At 39.2% G+C, this 19615-nt stretch overlaps 1 protein-coding gene, 1 long non-coding RNA gene and 1 other non-coding gene across 4 annotated transcripts; 2 read left to right on the top strand and 1 right to left on the bottom strand.

The window, feature by feature from the left end:
• The first annotated feature begins 2842 nt into the window (after positions 1–2842).
• Trnag-gcc lies at positions 2843–2913 on the top strand. The gene has a single exon. It is a non-coding gene; the product is annotated as a tRNA-Gly (tRNA).
• Positions 2914–5924: 3011 nt separating this feature from the next.
• On the bottom strand, positions 5925–10812 carry LOC116602982. Its single transcript, XR_004290413.2, has 2 exons — positions 10486–10812; positions 5925–6107 (listed from the first exon to the last, which is right to left on the bottom strand). It is a non-coding gene; the product is annotated as an uncharacterized LOC116602982 (long non-coding RNA).
• A 501-nt stretch (positions 10813–11313) lies between these two features.
• Positions 11314–19614, top strand: LOC5519042 (neuropilin-2). 2 transcript variants are annotated; one of them, XM_032363845.2, is made up of 8 exons: positions 11314–11722; positions 15781–15895; positions 16342–16555; positions 16779–16932; positions 17109–17311; positions 17430–17576; positions 17864–18017; positions 18725–19614. In XM_032363845.2, exons 1-8 carry the CDS (start codon positions 11653–11655, stop codon positions 18937–18939), a joined length of 1272 nt encoding a protein of 423 aa, XP_032219736.2. In that variant the 5' UTR covers positions 11314–11652; the 3' UTR covers positions 18940–19614. The 2 variants fall into 2 exon arrangements, with proteins under 2 accessions (XP_032219736.2, XP_032219737.2); XM_032363846.2 differs by having other exon boundaries at positions 11315–11722; positions 17112–17311.
• Position 19615: the final 1 nt, after the last annotated feature.

Genomic DNA, 19615 nt, shown 5'->3' with positions numbered 1-19615 from the left:
AAGCATTAAGCAGCTTTGATAGATAAAAATACTTTGAGAATCATAACATAGAGAAGAATTAAATTGAAAGCTATAGTTATAGTTGAGTTATCCGGGTATAGCTAGGTCAGTAAAAAATAAATTAGATTTTACTGATTTCCTCACTCGGAGCGGCTCTTCATTCAACAACTGGTGGTACTTAGCTAAGCATCTGTATATAATTACTACATACTTTGCACACCCATCAATACCCTTCCGCCATCCACCTCATGCAAGCAAAACATGACGGCATTTTTTCCTTATGCACCACTAACATACACTCTAACGGCTCTCTGAAGAGCAGAGAATACCAAGAATATAACATCTAGCTCGGGGTGGCTTTTTGTATTTGTATATAGTGCGTATGATATTTTTAAGTCGTTTGTCTTTGGTCACGTTGCTGTCAGACAAGACCGCAAACACCATTCAAGCGCAGACGGGTTATAACAAGCAGAATGATATAGTTATAAAATCCCTTCATTAATCATGACGCGGCTTTGTGATGTCGATACCATCACCAGGGGATCTTCCTCCCAATTTTCGGCTAATTTATACTTGGAATTTATACCTTAAAATGGGGCGCATGAGCGAGGGGGGGATGAAGTAGGTGTCTGAGCCTTTGCCATGCCGCGGTTCCGTAATCTTTGGATCAGAAACAGGATTATTTTGCCAGAAGGTGTAAACAAATCTTTAATCGTATTTGGTCAGCTAGTTCGTTAGCTATTCCGACTGGTTTGTGATATGAAACTCTCATATTTCTTACAAACAGCGAGCCAAATTAATGTTATTTTGAATTTCCTCTTTACAAAATGTTTTAACTTTTGCTAGCGTTTGCTAGCACTTTAGGAGATAAATGACTTTAAACTAAATCCCACTTGAGATTTCTTTCCTGTAACTGAAAGTTATCAGACGCATGAGAGGCGAAGCCGGTATTGTGAGAAGCACAATTGCCTGTTAAGCGGTTTGAGGGAACCAGTACTGTTTTTTGATAGCACCTCCTTTACTCGTCAGTCGCTGCGACGATTTTAATAATAATCATCGTCATATCAGAAAATCATCTGCAACAACGACGACGACAAAACGCAGGGTGACAGCAGCACCATCGAAAACACAACAACAACAACAACAACAACAACAACAACAACAACAACAACAACAACAACAACAACAACAACAACAACAACAACGACAGCAACAACAACATAAAAATGGCAGTTTCACTACAAGAAAGTAACGGAATCAACAATCAGCAAGTAATCCCAACAGCATTTTTCGTCATCATCTAGCAAGGCTGTAGCTTGCACAAAGATACAGGTACATTAAACATTTTTGCCCCTTATTCACTTCCTTTAAAAATATTGGTGTGTGTGTGTGTGAGGGAGGGGGGGGATATGAATAGCTGTGGACATATGAATAGCTGTGGACTTTAGAAGCACACTAGCATACACACATTGGCACCAGTCGGGCCAAGACGGGACGCTAGCACAGTCTATTACCCGTGCAGTTCGGCAACCATGGACAGCTGTTTCGTCCTTATTAGGACTCGTCAGCATGGCATAGCCGGTTTGCCTCAGTTAAACTTCATCGGCAAAAAAACTGCAGGGCAACTTCGACTCGAACGAAGTGCTTTAAACCACAGCTTAGATCCATGTGGGATCTAGAGCTGCGACCGGGCTAGCGTGATGCCAATTGTGCGGATCACGCATGCGACCTTTGCTAGTCTAAAACTCCGTCGGATAGCCAAACTATCCTTGCGAGTATGTATACATAAATGTGAACTTTAGAAGCACACTAGCATACACACATTGGCACCAGTCGGGCCAAGACGGGACGCCAGCACAGTCTATTACCCGTGGTTTAAAGCACTTCGTTCGAGTCGAAGTCGCCCTGCAGTTTTTTTGCCGATGAAGTTTAACTGAGGCAAACCGGCTATGCCATGCTGACGAGTCCTATTAAGGACGAAACAGCTGTCCATGGTTGCCGAACTGCGTCCCGTCTAGTGTGCTTCTAAAGTCCACATATATGCATAGCATCATGATTTCATCATCACCATCATAAAAAAAGCATCACCATCAGCAAAAAAATAAAAATAAAATAAAAATACACGGCTTTTGAATACCCAGAAAATCAAGCTCTGGAAGTCTTTTGTTGCCCATTTTATTCCCATGGCCTTTGTTATGTTAGCATCTCAGTACTCGAGTTTGAGGGCCACGGGTCAGTCATTCCTTTACGCGAACTTTCGAGTTTTAGCCTGATAACCAAAGAAGCGATGACATTAATTAAAAAACATGGACACGCTGTTACCTTATACGCAAGTCTATGGCTACGACGCACGTACACAGTGTCAAGATGGCCTTTTAGGCTACTTGTAGGCAGAAACTTTACAATTTAAAAATCGTTCACTTATATATTATTGCATAAAAATTAAATATGATACTGACCAAAATGAAAAAAATAACGTTTTTCGGATTGTAAAGGTCCCGAACGGACACCAATTTTGGATAAACCACGCTCCATATCGTCTGCTCGATTCCTCGCAAAAAAACTCCGTAAGCAAAACATGAAAAGTTTGAATGCAAAGGGCAAGAGAAAATTTTTACATGCAGACCTTATGGGCAAAAAAGGAAGGATAAAGCTGTTCGTAGAGAAAAATAATCTACGCGAGCATAAACGTATCCCCACCCCCTTCTAATTGGCGACATAATTAAAAAACATATTAAAACATTATATCAGAGAATTGGAACTCTGCCAACTAGATCATCTTGCAAGTTCTTTGTGTTATTTTTAATAGACGTCAATTAAAAAAAACATATCTTTCAGATGTGCACTGGTGGTTCAGTGGTAGAATTCTCGCCTGCCACGCGGGGGGCCCGGGTTCGATTCCCGGCCAGTGCATGAACTTTTTTCCTCATTAAAATACTAATGTGTTTTTTTCAAAGTTTCTTTCAATCAATAGTGTGAGATAAGCCTGATTACGAATTCCATGAAACTCTTGTACCCAGCGCAACACCCTATGTCCAATTAAAAGTGGGATAATTGTTTTATCAAAAGATGTTAAAATACTAGAGGAGACGAGAAACGAGGCACTGCCCCAATTGTCAAACAATGGAGAATGCAGAGAACTTTCTTATGTCAGCAGTACCCGAATAAAATGCCTATGTCCGTCTATTATATATATTATATTATAAGCACATAAAAACGTCCAGAAATCAGCAAAAAGCCAAGGAAACTATAAAATGTCACTGAATTTAAAATGGTTGAGAATTCATTTCAAAACTATATGGATCAGAGCTTAGCTTTATTGGAAACTAGAATAAATATTTTTCAACTAGATGGTCTAAGGACGGGCTTCCAAGGTGACCGTTGGACCTGTGTGCGCAATCTCACCGAACGTGCGCAGTTCTTGCCCTAGTGGCAACAATAAACCTAGCAAGTCATTGCGCCAATTTCTAACCTGTAGCAATATCATTTCTAGCCTGTAGAAATTATAAATACATATATGTTCATACACACAGTTAATATAGACTACTTTTCCCCTTTTATGTATATATAAAGTAAGACTAAATAATTCATAACGTTAATCTAAGGCTTAATCTATTTGGGTAAGTTTGTCAAAACGCTTTGCGATCCAGTGATTCGAAATATGAGTATAGAGAAGCCTGGAAAGCGCAGTTAGCAGATTGTCACTGTACTGTGTATTGCTTGTGTTTCAACATTCGATCAACATGGGTTGAGTCATGGTTGGTGATACCACTGCCCCGTGGTATTCTCTGGGTTCTCGAGTTTTCCTCCCTCAACAGCAACAACAACAATTTTAATCTAAACATTGTTTCCGTGGACGGATATGATCAGTTTTATGTAACGACTGCTCGAGGCGCCTTGTAAACCTTCGACTCGACCACGTATCTCCTCTATCCAGCATTCCAGATACGAGTAGAGTGATTTAGCGTCCTAAATTTATCATCTTATTTTTATAGCAACTTTTAACTTTTATCTCGGCATGACTGACGGATATTATATGATAAAGTAACAGCTCCTCTGTTGTTGTCATTTATTTTACCCGGGCATGTTTGTTAGGACACAGGTTTGTGGGAAGGTACTTAAGGTGGGCACAATCCATCCCGGCATCCTCCCCCTAAGTTAAACCGAAACTCTACTCCTCCAGGTTGGAGTTACACGCAGCAAGACCTAACTCCGCCAAATCCTAACCAGTGTTAGATGTGCAAGATCAAGTTGCGCGACCCTTCTCCTAAGTAATTTGTCGCAAGCTGCCTTGAGAACGATGCGTGCCCTTTGACTAACATCGCAAAACTCGTAAATAATCTTAGGCAACAATTATTGAAGTCATACTCTAATTGTGTTTGTCTGTACATTGAAATTATTATTTCATTATTTGTATTACAATTTTGTAACACTCAAAAGGTTTACTTAGGGTGGGTAGCTAGGTAGAAAGTATGTCGGTGTGGAGAAAGGAAATACGCCAGTGTACAGACAGGTAGGTAGGCTGGAAGGTAGGTGGCTGTTAGCTGGGTGGGTAGGTATACACTGAGGTTGGCAGGCACTTAGGTAGGCAGGCACTAAAGCTAGTTGGGTACTAAATTGGTTGGTCGGTCGGTAGTTTGAAAGGTAGGTAGCTGTCAGCTGTAGGAAGGGTAGCTGTAGGTTGGCAGGCACTTAGGTAGGTAGGCACTAAAGCTAGGTGGGTCCTAAATTGGTTTGTCGGTAGGTGGGTAGGCACTGAGTTGGGTACTAGGTGAGTACTAAGGTGGTAGATGGAATGCACTAGGGACGTTTTGTTGGTAGGTACTAAGAAAGGTTCGCTGGTAAGTGAGAAGGCACTAAGGAAGTAGGTACTGAGGTTGGTAGGTAGTTGGGACGTTATATTGTATGTGGGTTTGTTGGTTGCTGGGTAGGCACTTCGGAAGATTGCTTGGTTGGCAATAAGGGAAAGTTGTCTTTTAGGTGGGTGGGTGGTAATAAGGCAGGTTGGTTAATGGGTTGGGTAGGCACTGAGCTAGGTGGGTGGGTAGGTATGTGCTGAGTTAATTTGGCAAGGAAGAACAATTGTAAGTATGTACTAAGGTAAGTTGTTGTTTAGGCACCTTTAGCACTTACTTACCACGTACCACGTACCAGGTAGCCACGTACCTACCCACCCACCTACCTTAATGCCTACTTCCCCACTTAAGCTTAGTACATACCGGCCAACCTATCTTAATACCTACCAACCCAACTACCTTAGTGTTTACCAACCTACCTAACTAAGTACAAACCTACCAACCCACCTACCTTACTGTCTACCTCCCCACTTAACATAGTACCCACTAACCAAACAACCCACCTACCTTTGGCCCTACTTACCAACTTAACTTTGCACATACCTTCCAACCAACCATAGTACCTCCCCACTTATCTTAGTACCCACCCACCCACCCACCTACCAGCCAACCAACCCACCATAAAGGCAGGTGGGTTGGTAGGTGGATAGGCACTAAGGCAGGTGGGTTGGTAGGTGGATAGGCACTAAGGCAGGTTGGTTGGTAGGTGGATAGGCACTAAGGCAGGTGGTTTGGTAGGTGGATAGGCACTAAGGCAGGTTGGTTGGTAGGTGGATAGGCACTAGGGCAGGTAGGTTGGTAGGTAGGTGGCTACTAATTTAAGTTGGAAGGTAGTTCCTAAAGGTAGGTTGGTTGGTAGATGGGTAGGCACCTTATGGTGGGTACAAAGGTCATAGTTAATAGATGAGTAGCTTGGTAGCTAGGGACTAATTAGGCAGGTGCGTATTGAGAATACTAGTAAGTTTTGGAGGTACAGTTAGGGATAGGGAAGGTTTGAAAGTTGATTATTAATAATGACGCGTTTAGGCTGGTAGGCCGGTTAAGGATTAAACTATGAAATAATGATGGAATGATGTATTCTTTATTGGAGCTGTGTTTTATTAATTCATACATGTGTTGCGTCAAATGGAAAATGGATGCTCACACAATGGCGTTTCCACATTTCTTTTGTTATCATAATTAACTTTGTAGAAATGGAACAACACTTCTTCTCCATTTTTTGAGTACATCCATTCTGTGCCACTCCTGAAACTAAAAAGAAATACACGTTTTATTAGTAAACCGAAGGCATAAAACAATATCTATGCTTTGTGTGAAGAAAAACATATTTTTAAAGAAATCTTTAAATTAAAGCAACTGAATCCTTGTATCTATAAAATGTCTAAATTTGCTCGACATATGCACACGGAGTTTACCAAGATAATGCCATCATGTTTATGGCAGGAATTTTTCGGGGCTTACTCACTTCCTATCCGATCAGCCACTCTTATCAATGATCAGCAGATGAAGCTCGGAAAAATGTTTGGTTACCCAGGTGGGAAAAAGAAAAAAACAATATATATTTTCATTTGAAAAGCTGAAACGATTAATAAGAGATAGGCTTCTAGGTACTCTAGCTGTAAGGTGGGAAGCTGGTTTGGCGTTGGAGACAATGGCCCTTCAATGAAGAAAGCGACCATTATAAGCTTCTGGATGAAGTACTTGATCAAAAAAAATTCAATTAGAATATAAAATTTCCTTCTTATTTTAACAAATGGTGCAGAAACAGAATGATTTTTTAATCATAGGGCAATAGGGAGCACTTTGTCTGCAAGGAAATCCAAATGAAATGTGTTTCCCAAGCATCGTTACGTTAGTACTGAGAGCAATAAAAAAGTAAGGCTGCAGTATTGACAAACAAAAGATAACCTTAAACAATCCAAAAAACGGTTCCGCCTACAATTACACGTGAACACAACATCAACCTTTTACTGTGATCAGGCTAGAGGTTTTTGAAGATGAGAAGTTTTCTTCGGTCTGTTTGAATGATCACTATACCAAATTATGAGTTGATTTTCAACCAACCGCTCGTAAGAAACATGTAAACTAAGGTCGTTAAAAACCAACTTGAAACTCATAATACCTGCTTGAGGTACTTTGCCAAAAGACCCAAACATGCAGTGAATTCTAATGGCATATCGTTTAAACACAGTGTGAATAAAATACTATACACAAAGGATTTAGACAACGTTTAAGAGTGAATGTTTACTTATTCGGAACGTCAAAAGACTTTGGAGAGCTAAGAACTAAGGACCAACCTAAACAGCAAGTGTGAAATAGGTGTAAAGACAACTATCTACAGACCACTAAATAGCTTATAAACTTGAAAATGTAAAGGTCCTTACACTATCAATACTTAATCGATACAGCTAACAATCCGTCTTTGGTATTATGTGTATTTGCAAAGAAATAATTTAGAAGTACACTATGTTCAGGTACTTAACTACACAAAAAGATTCAAGGGCCCAAATTCAAAGCCCATCGGATTGCCACCATAGAAAGTCCTTGATTATCCTCAACTTCGGACAAGCGTCACTTGGCGGGCCATGTCATTCACCACAAGGGGCGTAATGATAACCGCATGCCTAACAAAGCATCTTACATATTTCCTATAAATCAAGGCCGACAGCCACCTTAAGACCTCAGGAATCTTAAGCTAACGTCCGATTGAAAATAATCTGGACTTGGAAATAGTTTGTCTTCCTTGGAACGTGAAAAAATGCGTGTTTTGTTAGTCAGGTTTCCTCAATTGCATTTCGTTAGAAGGCCTACAATTAATGTTTGTACAATTTTACTAAGCTGTATACCTTGAATACTGGTTGAGAACTTCCCACTAGTCATTGTGAATAATATATATATATATAAAAAAAACAAGCTTTCTTTGGGTTAGGGTTTTTCAAAACAAACATTGCACATTCTAAGAAGCCGCTTTTAATTCACCCTTTTAGCTTATCAGATTTGGGTTGTTTGGCGAAAGAACCAATCCATTACCTTCCTCCCGTCGCTCTCAGGAGAATGCTGAGCTTTGCTTATACTGTGCCTCACAGCTAATAATAAATCTGATATCTTATTATTTTGCACTTTTTGAAATAGTTAACGTATAGTTGCAACAAAAATAATAAATAATACAAAAGCTTGTGAACTAAACAAACTGGGCATCCTATCAGAGCTAGTTCTTCAATGTACGAGAAAGACAACGTTTTTATATTACTCTTTACAAACAAATCTTAGGATTCCAGATTGAAAACAACTTTCTAAAAGACCTGTCATCCAAGACCAAACTGTTTTAGTTACTAGTAATATGGAATTTAGATTGGAATTCAGGCTGATCATTTGGGGGAACTAAGATTGAGGTAGTTGATGGTTGAATGAGGGCAAAGTTGTTGTTGCCATCGTTGAAAATATCCTTGAAACCTGGAAGAATATACAATTGCTGCGTAGCTACTCATCTTATATGAAAGCAGATCTTGATTTAAAGAAAGAGTTAATATTGGTAGATTCAAATTGCTATATCTATTTATCAAATCAAGGATTTGAAGACATTATGGATTTTTGACATTGAAGTCCATTGAGATTATGTGTCGATGAACATGAGATCTTGGTAACGATTTATACTATTGTATTTTCAAATCAAAAGCCTAAATTCATTCGAGAATTCTCCATTCTAGATGTACATACACTAAATGTACATATACATACACGTTTCTCAACATGCCAGTACTTTTGCAAATATAAATCAGAACTGTACGAACAGCCGTACAATTAAAAAAAATCCATCAGAAAGTCCTCTTCAAACCATTCATTTCATTTGGTAAATAAAGACTAAAATCAGTTTGAGTATTCTGGAGAAGAGAGGCTGAAGGCTGTAATGGTTCTTTTAGGACAATCACAAATAGGAATTTTGCTGCTTTCCTTGAGTTTCCGAAAGGAAAAGACGGGATTTGTAATTGTCGCATAGAAACTAAAAACAAACTAATATAAGGACCAACCTAAACGCCAAGTGTTAAAAAGGTGTAAAAACAATTCATTACAGACCATACTAAACAGCTTACAAACTTGAAAAGGTGAAGTTCCTCACAATACCAACAGAATCAATACAGCTAACAATCCGTCTTTGGTATTATGTGTAATTTTAAAAGGTATAATTTAGAAGAAGGCATAGTGTACACCGTTAAGTTACCTAACTACACAGAACACTTCAAGGGACAAACCCACTATTTGCGAGAACAATCATAAATGCGAATTTTGAGCGTTCATTTTAGAGAACGCTGCTTTCCTTAGTTTCCGAAAGGAGAGTAATTGTAATTGACGCGTCTAAACTAACGAATCTATCTATCGCAAATATATCATCTAAACCTTCATCTTCACGAAGGCTATACTAGAAATAGTATTCAACAGTTGTTGCCTTTTTTACTTGCTTAAAAGAAGTTGCGGATGTACGAATTATAGCTCGTCTAACTTCGATATTACCTTAATTTTCACTCATGTCATTTTGCCTCGTAAGACATTCCATGTCCTCAAAATTAAACCACGCCGTGTTATTCCACAGATAATGCCTAACACCGTAGAACAAACAGAGATCTCATTACAATATTTTAGTTTTCTGTATTCCCTGTATTACCTTTTGAGAAGACGAACAGAGAAACGAGTTTCAAACAATACTACACGACCGCGTCATTTATAGGAAGGAAGACTTGAAAGAAGAAACTTAACCTTGCATAACTACTGTTTCGAACCCGAAGAAAGTCCTCTGGTATTTCTGGAGCAGCTCAATGTTTCCGTGTGATAGTATTCATCGAGAAACAATTTATCATCTTTTCGACAAGAAGACCTAGACAGTTCTTTTAAGCCAATTACTCGGGTTGTCCTGATGGTAGATGTGACCCCACGTCTGATGTCGTAAAACGTTCTAAACATGGAAGAGGCGCTAGACCTTGATGCTCAGAGCTTGAAGTTTATAAAATACTAAATAAACATAAATTGCTAAAAGGCTTGTCATTATTCTAAGATCAGAGATGCATAAGTGAGGATTTTGATTAGGAACTTTGTCTTCGATTGTACAAATTCAACATTGCAATGCCTTTTATGAACAACAATGAACATATCTGATATGATACAACTCTCCAAAACCAGCTATTAGGCAACAAGTGTTTAATTCGACACACGAGTGCTGTTTAAACCGACATATCAAAAATATAAAACCAAGCGGGGCAAATGAAAAAGACTATCGTTAAGAAGAAGAATATGGTAGACGCCTTTCTCAGAGATGGAGCAAATACGAACTCGCCATCTTTTTTGATGATGAATATGCTCAACTATCGATGATGTTATACATACTGTATAAATCTAATTTTGAATTACTACTCCTTCTTTAGACTTGTTTCTTACGAGCATGAAGATAAAAGTGAGAAACTGTGTAGCGCATCATAACAGGATTAGTAAGAAGTCTAACGGCGGTCAAAAGAAGAAGCATCACAACTATACACAATGAGTTCTGTTTTCGTCTAGAAAAACAAACTTTTTATAGAGATATAGGTATATATAATATATTAGTAGAATAATTTCTAATGATAAACCGCAAAAATCTCACCTTTTTAGGAATTCCTCCGTGATGATTATTGTAACTTGTCCGTTATTTGAGAGGTGTTGGTGGTATGTTGCTCTATCCACTCGAAAAACCTGCAGTAATCCTATTTCTAACAACCACAAACAGCTCGTCGTGCATAAGATGGAAACGTTTTCGCAAATATTAAAAGCTAGAAATAAACAAATAGAAATTCCATTTTTTTAGACTTGTTGCAGGAATTTGGATTCTATTTCCAAGTACGCAGTTTGTGGTTCTGATAACTAGATGTTTCCGTCGTGCTACGTGCTCTGCTAAACAAAATGCAGTTGTATTTTTCCCCGTGAACTTGCTCTAATTGCTAGGTATGCGCATGCGCAGATATTTTATCCTCTATCCAGGGGGTACCTACCGCTCGGAAGCAATACCTTTTATTGTTTATAAAGGCTTTAATTTGTATATTGGATTTAACAAATGTCTCGAATTTAATCAAGAAGCTAATGCGGCAAAGTCCGTTTTATTTGTATATCGTCAAGAAGCGATTTTCAGTTCTTGACGCGGTGTTTTTATCACTTATTCTCCCCCCGGCTTCTCGCCCGCCCCTTCTTCAAATCAAAAACACAATCAAATACCTCAGCTATTGTTTACAATCTTCCCTTCCCCGAATAAAACACCCTTAAGATTTGAATAACAATCGCGTCAATTTATTGCGCCTAAAACTGATAAAAGCCAACGGCTTTAGGCCGTTTTTACGCCTGTCGGTTACTCTAAGCCTGGCTAACAAGATAGTTTCAAGGCCCACATTAACTCATTGTCACGTGGTCAACGAGGTTTAGATGACATCCACTGGAAATGCGTTGGATTCCTTTATCAAACCCTCAAAAAGACCTTACGAATAGTTCTCCAACCGAAATATTTAAACCAAAGTAGGGTTTTATCTGATTTAAGTCCCAGTAGGGTGCATTCACTGGTACAACGGCCTCTAATAATGGTGACCCGTGTATAATATTCACCGCTGCGTCGTGACAGTGCAGTGAGTAATGATGATTTATTGCCCCCGCACACCCTGGATTCTCTTACGCGCCGGCAAATACTCTGACACTCTTCCGGCTCACTACGTCGCGAGCAGCGCTTATTAATCCTATACCGCATGTTAGAGGTGATTTCTCGTCCGGATAGCGACTGATACACATCATGAAGTGGACTAAGCGATCGTGGATATTCGCATTGTTATTGCTGGTAATTGTACGAAGTACAAATGGAGGTATGTGTTTTAAGAGGATTTCACGCGCTACGTTTCTAATACAGTAAAACTATTATTCACTTATAGAAACTAACTAAAACTATTATTCCAAATAATTTCAAATAAGTATCACTAAACCAGCTTCCTGCACTTTTTCTTTTGTTTGTTACCATATCAGTGGATACTTTTTAGACGAGAACGTTTCAATTAGAGTCAAGATCGGTTTTAGTTTTGGACGCGACTCCGTTTGCTTCTTCCCCCCTCACGGCCCCCTCGAACAAAATCAGTGTACTTATGGCTAGAAAGATGTATAGATATTTAAGCCACAAAAAGAAACAGAAGTTATAAAGTGACCAAAGAATATCAAAAGCAAAGAAACCAACATAACAGCGATATATCGTGCAGCGAGTTTCTGCGCGTAGTTTTTCGCTCTCTGGGCTCGTAAACTCCCTATTTCTCGGTATACTAAGGCACGAACTCACACTTTACTTATTCATGAACTCAAAAGCGATAACACGATCTATTTGAGCGCCTAATTCGAGCGTGAATACTCGAATTATATGTGCGTTTCGAGGCAGCCATTTTCCTCGGTTAGGCATCAAGCCATTTTCCACATTCCTCATCCATCTCTGTCAAAAAGTGATACCTGAGAGAGGCGCTCTGTTATAAGGCTTCACGTAGCGGGGAAACAGGCACTGGAGAAACGTACGAAGAATACAAGTCATTAACGCAGTTCTATAACAAATACCAGAAAAGAAGATAAATTATTGTTTTGCCGAAAAAAGGTTTATTTGACGTGTACATAACCCGGACCTCTTGAATTTTGGCAATAAAAAGATGTAAAAGATTTCTTGGTAAATATCTCATTAGATATAGCTCGTATAGCTTGTGTATATCTCTGTACAAATAAGAACGATAATAATTAAAACTTCAAATTCCCTTTCAACAGTGATAGAGGGTGAATTGATTCTCTTCTCTGTTTTATACACGAAAATTGTGGTATCTTTTAAAACGTAAAGTTACAAGAATTTCATATCTTGAAAAATCGTCCCATTTCCCTAATAGCTTCGAAATAAGTTGTTTTCTTTTTCATTCAATGAGTTGTTTTAATGGCCCATGAAACACCTTTGTAAAAATGCACTCTATTTCTTATTGTTTTTGGGGGTGTTTTCTAGATTAATACTGTTTGGTACGGACTAGTTTTTGACGGGTCAATAAAAACTTCCCATTCATAAAACACAAAGAATACACTATAGCAAAGTGGCCAAACTATCCGCCAACGATGGTTCTAAGCAATAGAAGTACTGAACAAATGCATGTATCCCAAACTATCCGCCATCGATGGTCTGAGCACTAGAATTACTGTACAAATGTATCCCATAGGGAATTTGCGCTATACAATTGAGATTGAATTGAGTGTGTATTCGTGATTACCAATAGGCGAAAGCCAAGAGTGTTGGAACGAAGTACCCACACAGAACAAATAGTGATTATGACAGGAAAGGTTTGATAGGTCATAGAAATTTTGTCGAGCGAATAGAGGTCTTTAAAAAAGGCAAATGTGTGAATGAAGCTCTTCTACCAAGCATTATAGATATTTTTCACATTATACCACACATTAAGGTCTCTCTCTATAAATGATACCAGAATAGTGCTAAATATTAACGTCCCTATGATCTTGCAAATTATTTTCTTTCAAGACTAACCGTTTTTAAATGAACATGGGATGTGTGTTTTTGAGAGACCAGCTTAGCAGGATTAGTGGTCTAGTTGAAAATTTAAGCAATGAAACGTCGGCTTAGCTGATAACAATGTTTTCCATTCGGGTATTTTTTTATCGTCTAACAAAACAGCTAAATAAATACAAACATGCCTACTTCTTCTTCGCCCTTTTTTTCAGAAAAAAACAAAAACAAACAACAACAACACAGGTAAACAGGTTAAAACACTGTCGGTCTAATGAAAGTATTCCCTGCTAGCAGAGGCCTCTTTTTTCTTAGCCCAGCGAAATACAGAGAAAAGAGGCCTCTGCTAGCAGGGAATAAAAGTATTTTACCTGAGCACAAAATCTCAAGGACATATCAGCTTCAAATAAAATAATTGATGATACTAATAAACAGAATAGGGGTAATATAGAAAGGAGAAAGTACTTTATATGTTAAAAAAAAGAATTGCAACAGTAAGCTTTTCTTCTGATTCATTCTTCATTCATCCATTTTTCCCCCATGTCTAACAAACTAGGGTAAAACCTCCAGCATTTAAAAAATATATGAACATTAGGTTTTATGGCTATTTCTTCTGATTCGATTACAATCAAGGATAGTTTTGCCCACCCTTATCGCTCGTGATATGATTGCAACATGTGCGTTAGCTGTCAGACCCAAGAAAAATTAACTGTTATGGGCTAATTAGACCTAGAAGACCCCTATGATGGTAATTACAGACCGGTCTTTAACCGGACCGTGATAAATAGGGAACTGAAAAAGAGCAACGACTGGATTATCTTTTTTTTTTCTTTCGAGGAAAACTTAAATCAATATCGTAAAAAATTACCGAATTTAACAACATTTACCGTAACGGAAACCCAGGAATAACACTTAGTATTAGGTAATTCCTATCAGAAATTTCCTATAAGAAAGCTATTGTAGGAAACGAAATAACCTACACCCCCTGTTTCCATATATAGACGACATGATGCCATACATAACCCAGTGAAATTTTACAAATACAAACAAGGCGTGCCTTAGTGCGAACGATGGCTAGAAGACAGACTAGTGAAGCTAATGTTTTCCCTCCGTGGCTCGCTATTTCGGGTAGATCCCCGCTGTGCTGTTGCGATGCACCTGTCATTGAGTGATCGGAGTGTGATTTATGACTTCCTATCGGTCAGGCAGACGCGATTATCTATGATCTCGGTGCATGCAAGCTTGGTATGAGGCGCTGCAGGAGAGTCGAACATAGCGAGTTTAATGAAGAGGGCGGAGGCATCGCTGAATGACTTTATTCTCTGCACATGTGAGGGAAGTATCAATAGTGCTGACCCAGTCACAAAAGCCTGAATACCAGAGCGCACCTATCATTATATGCGAGTGGTGCAAGATGCAGAAAAAGGCCAATAAAGTATTGGACTTTAATGAGACCGTGCATGAATACTTTACAGCTTTCCCAAATAGACCTGTGCATATTTTAAAATTAAACGCAATCGAGTGGCTGACATTCTGTCCCATCTCACCAATTGCAGCCCTTTTAGCGTAATGTTGTCAAAACGAGCACTTTATAAGAACAGCACATGGGACTACAAAATTTGATCCCTAACATCAGCTTAAATTTCAGTATGAGTTGGTTTGGACATTTTTCAAATACCAGTTGTGGTCTTGCATCACGTTCTTGAACCAACAATATCCCTTTCCTACCATAAAAAGTAGTAGTAGTACAAGAAATTTATAGTTGAGTTTCGTTCAAAGTCGGTTTGGGCATTCTTCAGTTTTGGCCATCGGAATACTTGAACCAACAATATTTTTTTCTTTTCATAAAAAAAAATAAATAAGAGAAATTAATGAGATAAGAGACTATAAAAGCAAATAAAAATCAGGAGTTTTTTAGTACTTTGCTCGTGGCAGGTTTTGCAGTCTCGAATAAGATATCTTTCACCATCCTAGAATGCGTTATCACGAACTAACCATAAATCCTTTTCCTACGGTGAAAACAGTTCAAAGCAAACCCCCGTACTAAATAGCAAACACTCCCACTAAAATAGCAAACCCCCTTACTAAATAGCAAATCCCTATAATAGCAAACCCTTCCACTAAAATAGCAAACCCCCTTACTAAATAGCAAATCCCCTTAATACAAACCCTCCCACTAAAATAGCAAACTCCCTTACTAAATAACAAATCCCCTTAATAGCAAACCCTCCCACTAAAATAGCAAACCCACTCACTAAATAGCAAATCCCCTTAATAGCAAACACTTCCACTAAAATAGGAAACCCTTCCACTAAAATAGCAAACCCTTGCACTAAAATAGCAAACCCTCCCACTAAAAAAGCAAACTAAATCTCCCTTCTCTGTTTTCCACAGCGTGCTCCGGGACGCTGGGCATGACTTCAGGGGACATCGCAGATTCACAAATCACAGCGTCGTCAACATTTTCCGACTTTACGAAACCTGAAGCAGCCCGTCTCAGGAATACTGGGTGAGTACTTATCTTAACAAGCTATAAAAGAATTTTATAAGGAATACACTGGGCGAGTACCAATCTAAACAAGCTATAGAAGAGTTTTATGAGGAATGCTGGCCGAGTACAAGCTAAGGAAGCTAAGAAGAAAGAAGCGTATAGTATCTACATAAGCAGAGCAAGCTATTAAAAAAGCTTGATTTTCTAGCAATCGCGCTTCCGTTATGGCCGAATCTCACTTGTGTCGCGCTTGCGTTTGTGCTTGCTTTTTTATCAAATTACTTTAACCTCAAACTTCGAAGATCATTGAGGCTAATACATTAGTCATTTCACCCATTTTATTATTTCATACTCTAACAACCTTTTGTAACATTATTTATCCGAATTCTGCAATCAAAGAACGAAGACTATTTCATTTCTCTTGAATCTTAACTTGGCCCCATATTATGTGTACTCCGTGACAGGTCTATCGAGCAGCTTACGTTCGGAGGCTGGTGCGCGAAGGACGGTGACACGGAGCCGTATTTACAGATAGACTTCGCAAGAGAAACCGTGCTACGAGTCATAGCGACTCAAGGTCTTGAACAGCCTTCTGGGAACTGGGTGACGCGCTACGCTGTTAATTATAGCTGCGATGGCAAGACTTGGAGGGAGTACAAGGAGGAGAACAAGCGAAAGGTAAGCAACGAGTGCGCTCACCTATTTTTTTGTAAAGCTCTGCGAGAAGGTCTTCAGGAAGAAGGTTAAAAAGGTCTTCTTTAAAAAAACGAACACTGCGAAGATTTGATCTGTTTGTAACACTTTTACGGTTATTGGTGATACAGCTCCCACAAAAAGTTTTACCAATATTTTTCAGGAAGAAAAGAAAAAAAAATCCTGATCTTGGTCAATCTGTTTCTAGATTTTCTCTGGTAATGACGACGCGCAGAGCATTGTACGAAATGCACTCAGAGTGCCCATCATAGCGAGGCTCATCCGCGTGCTACCTCTGGACAAGAAACAGCACGGGCTCGCATGCATGCGACTGGAGATGTACGGGTGCTACGAAGAGGAAGGTACGATCACTGAAATGGCGGCATTTCAATAAATTCTCATCACTTTGTTAATATGGTGGTTACTGATATGACAGGGAGAAGTTTTAAACAGATCATATAATAAAATATAGTTTTATCATACAGCAATATAAAATTTCAAGACAAGAATATCTACTAACTGGGCATTTTCTCAAAAGCAGCCGCTGGTTTCACCGAGTGCAATATTGCAGTGGGAATGGAGGACGGACGCATTCCTAGTGCCCAGATCACCGCGTCCTCCTTCACAGGAGATCACGTGGCACATAGCGGCCGGCTCAACCAATTAACAAAAAGCAACAACGGCAGCGTGACATGGGGGGCCTGGTGCACAGACCTGCTGGACGATAAACAGTACCTACAGGTCAGTGGTGAAATAGATTTTATAGAATAACAAACGCAGAAAGTACACTGGAGAGAGTCATTTGAGAAATTAAATTGAAATTTGCAGCTTTGGTTTCATTGACCTTTTCTTATTTTAGGTTGATCTGGGACAAGTGCGAAATATATCAGGCGTGGCTACTCAGGGCTATAGCCGAGGAGGCTGGGTTACTGAGTACATAATCCGTTACAGCATGGACGGGAAGGACTGGGACATATACCGTGAGAATAACACAGACGAAGCCTTGGTAAGACGATATGCAACACATCGAATTCTGATTGGCTGATTCACTAAAATCGTTCTAGGTGGCCATGGTAACGGGCGTAGCCAGTGTGGCTGATGAAGCTGTTGAATGCGTAGATTTGTTCGAAATTCAAGTAGCGCAGCGCTGTGTAAAACTGATAGATACTAACTGGCATAAATCTACTTTAGACGGATGGAAATATACTTAAGTCATATGTCTCGTTAACAGCAAACACGTAACTGAATATTATGCTGTGCATATGCAAATTGAAAACTTAACTTTGTTTTCAGGTATTCGATGGAAATTGGGATACTGATACAGTAACTGGCCAGCGGTTTCAGCGCGTATTCTCTGCGCGCTTCGTTCAGTTTAACCCGGTCACGTGGAACACGCCGGGCAGCATCTGCATGCGGGTAGAGCTGTACGAGTGTGTCAAGTATTCAGGTGAGGGGCGCCACGCGACAGATATACCCGATGGGGCAAGGACGAATTAGCGACTTGCACTGAGAAATCACGTGACTTTCTTCTACAAGTCTCTTATTGCGAGAGCAGAAAACTAACTATATGAAGTGTATCTGGATAGGGAAAGAAGAACACTAAACATATGATGTGTATCTGGATAGGGAAAGAAGAACAATAAACATATGAAGTGTATCTGGATAGGGAGATAAGAACTCTAACTATATGAAGTGTATCTGGATAGGGAAAGAAGAACACTAAACATATGAAGTGTATCTGGATAGGGAGATAAGAACTGTAACTATATGAAGTGTATCTGGATAGGGAGACCAGAACACTAAACATATCAAGTGTATCTCGATAGGGAGTATAAAAGTGTATCTGGATAGGGAGACAAGTGCTAAAAACGTCATAGCTTTGATTAGAATTGTGTTTAAATTTCTTCCTTTTAGGGTTAAGTATGGAAATCTAAAATGTTTTTTTCGAAGTGCCGTCAAAGCGCTATCGTTTTGCGGCTTACGGATTGTCTTTCGTGCAACAGATGTTACCGCTTAAGCAGTCGTCATCTCAGCATGCTTTTCTTCGAATTGTTACACCACATAATCGTGCCATGACAAACGGCCAAGGACATCAACATGAAAGCATTTACCAGGAGCCCTTTATCAACTAAATTCTCCTCATCCTTTCCTCAGGTTGCACCAGCGAAACCTCATCCTCGTACACACCCACGAGCCACCAACCCCAAGAGCACAGCTCGCTGAGACCAACAGCACGTGCAACCACGCCCACTACTAGATACCGAGGAGTCCTGGTCCGAGCAGCAGACGACTCCGCCGCCACGACGCACGCACTGGGTTCAATATGGGCGTGCTCTGTTCTACTGATAGCATTTGTACTCTTAGTCTAGTCTAGAATATTCGATTTATATGTGAGAGGCAGGGAGTGCAAGAACAAGGGCAACACATGCGCAAGGAAATTAAGCAGTTGTATTTTCTTGAGCATGCTTTCCAGTGAGAATCTAAAATAACTGGCATTGCGGTGTTGCTCTCGGTTTGGATGAGCAAACCTGACGATTAGAAAGATAAGTGCAAATTTAAAAATATAGCATGACAGATGTATTAATTCTAATATCAGTGTTAATCCGAGTTAGAAATTCAAGAGTACTTTTTTATTTTTATTTGTCAGTATGGTAACTTTAATAAGTTCTGTTCTTACTTGTACAAAATTATTCGAACTTCTTATAGCTTTTTTAATTGATAGGGTGCAAATATAGGTAATTGGGCATATTGTTTGTAAATAATTATTATTTATAATAAGTGCAAGTTTTATTTGCACGTCAGATTGGGAGTTAAAAATAGCAGAAAAAATAAACGCAGAAAAAAAAAGATGAATGGTCTGCTATTAGTACCCCTCCTCGCGTCTAATTCTTATCCCTGCCATGCTACGCTAAGCGCACATAAGCGGAGCATCAAATATGAATATGTTAGATACATTTGAAGGTAACGCTTTCAGAACGTATTCATTTATATTTTTTTCTATAAAGTTGTGCGGCATAAATTAAAATAAACGTGATATTACACAAG

Source organism: Nematostella vectensis, chromosome 1, assembly GCF_932526225.1.
Source record: "Nematostella vectensis chromosome 1, jaNemVect1.1, whole genome shotgun sequence".
In the NCBI taxonomy this organism is placed as follows: domain Eukaryota; kingdom Metazoa; phylum Cnidaria; class Anthozoa; order Actiniaria; family Edwardsiidae; genus Nematostella; species Nematostella vectensis.
The sequence above is the reverse complement of the archived record's forward strand: the minus strand, read 5'-3'. Positions and strand labels throughout refer to the sequence as shown.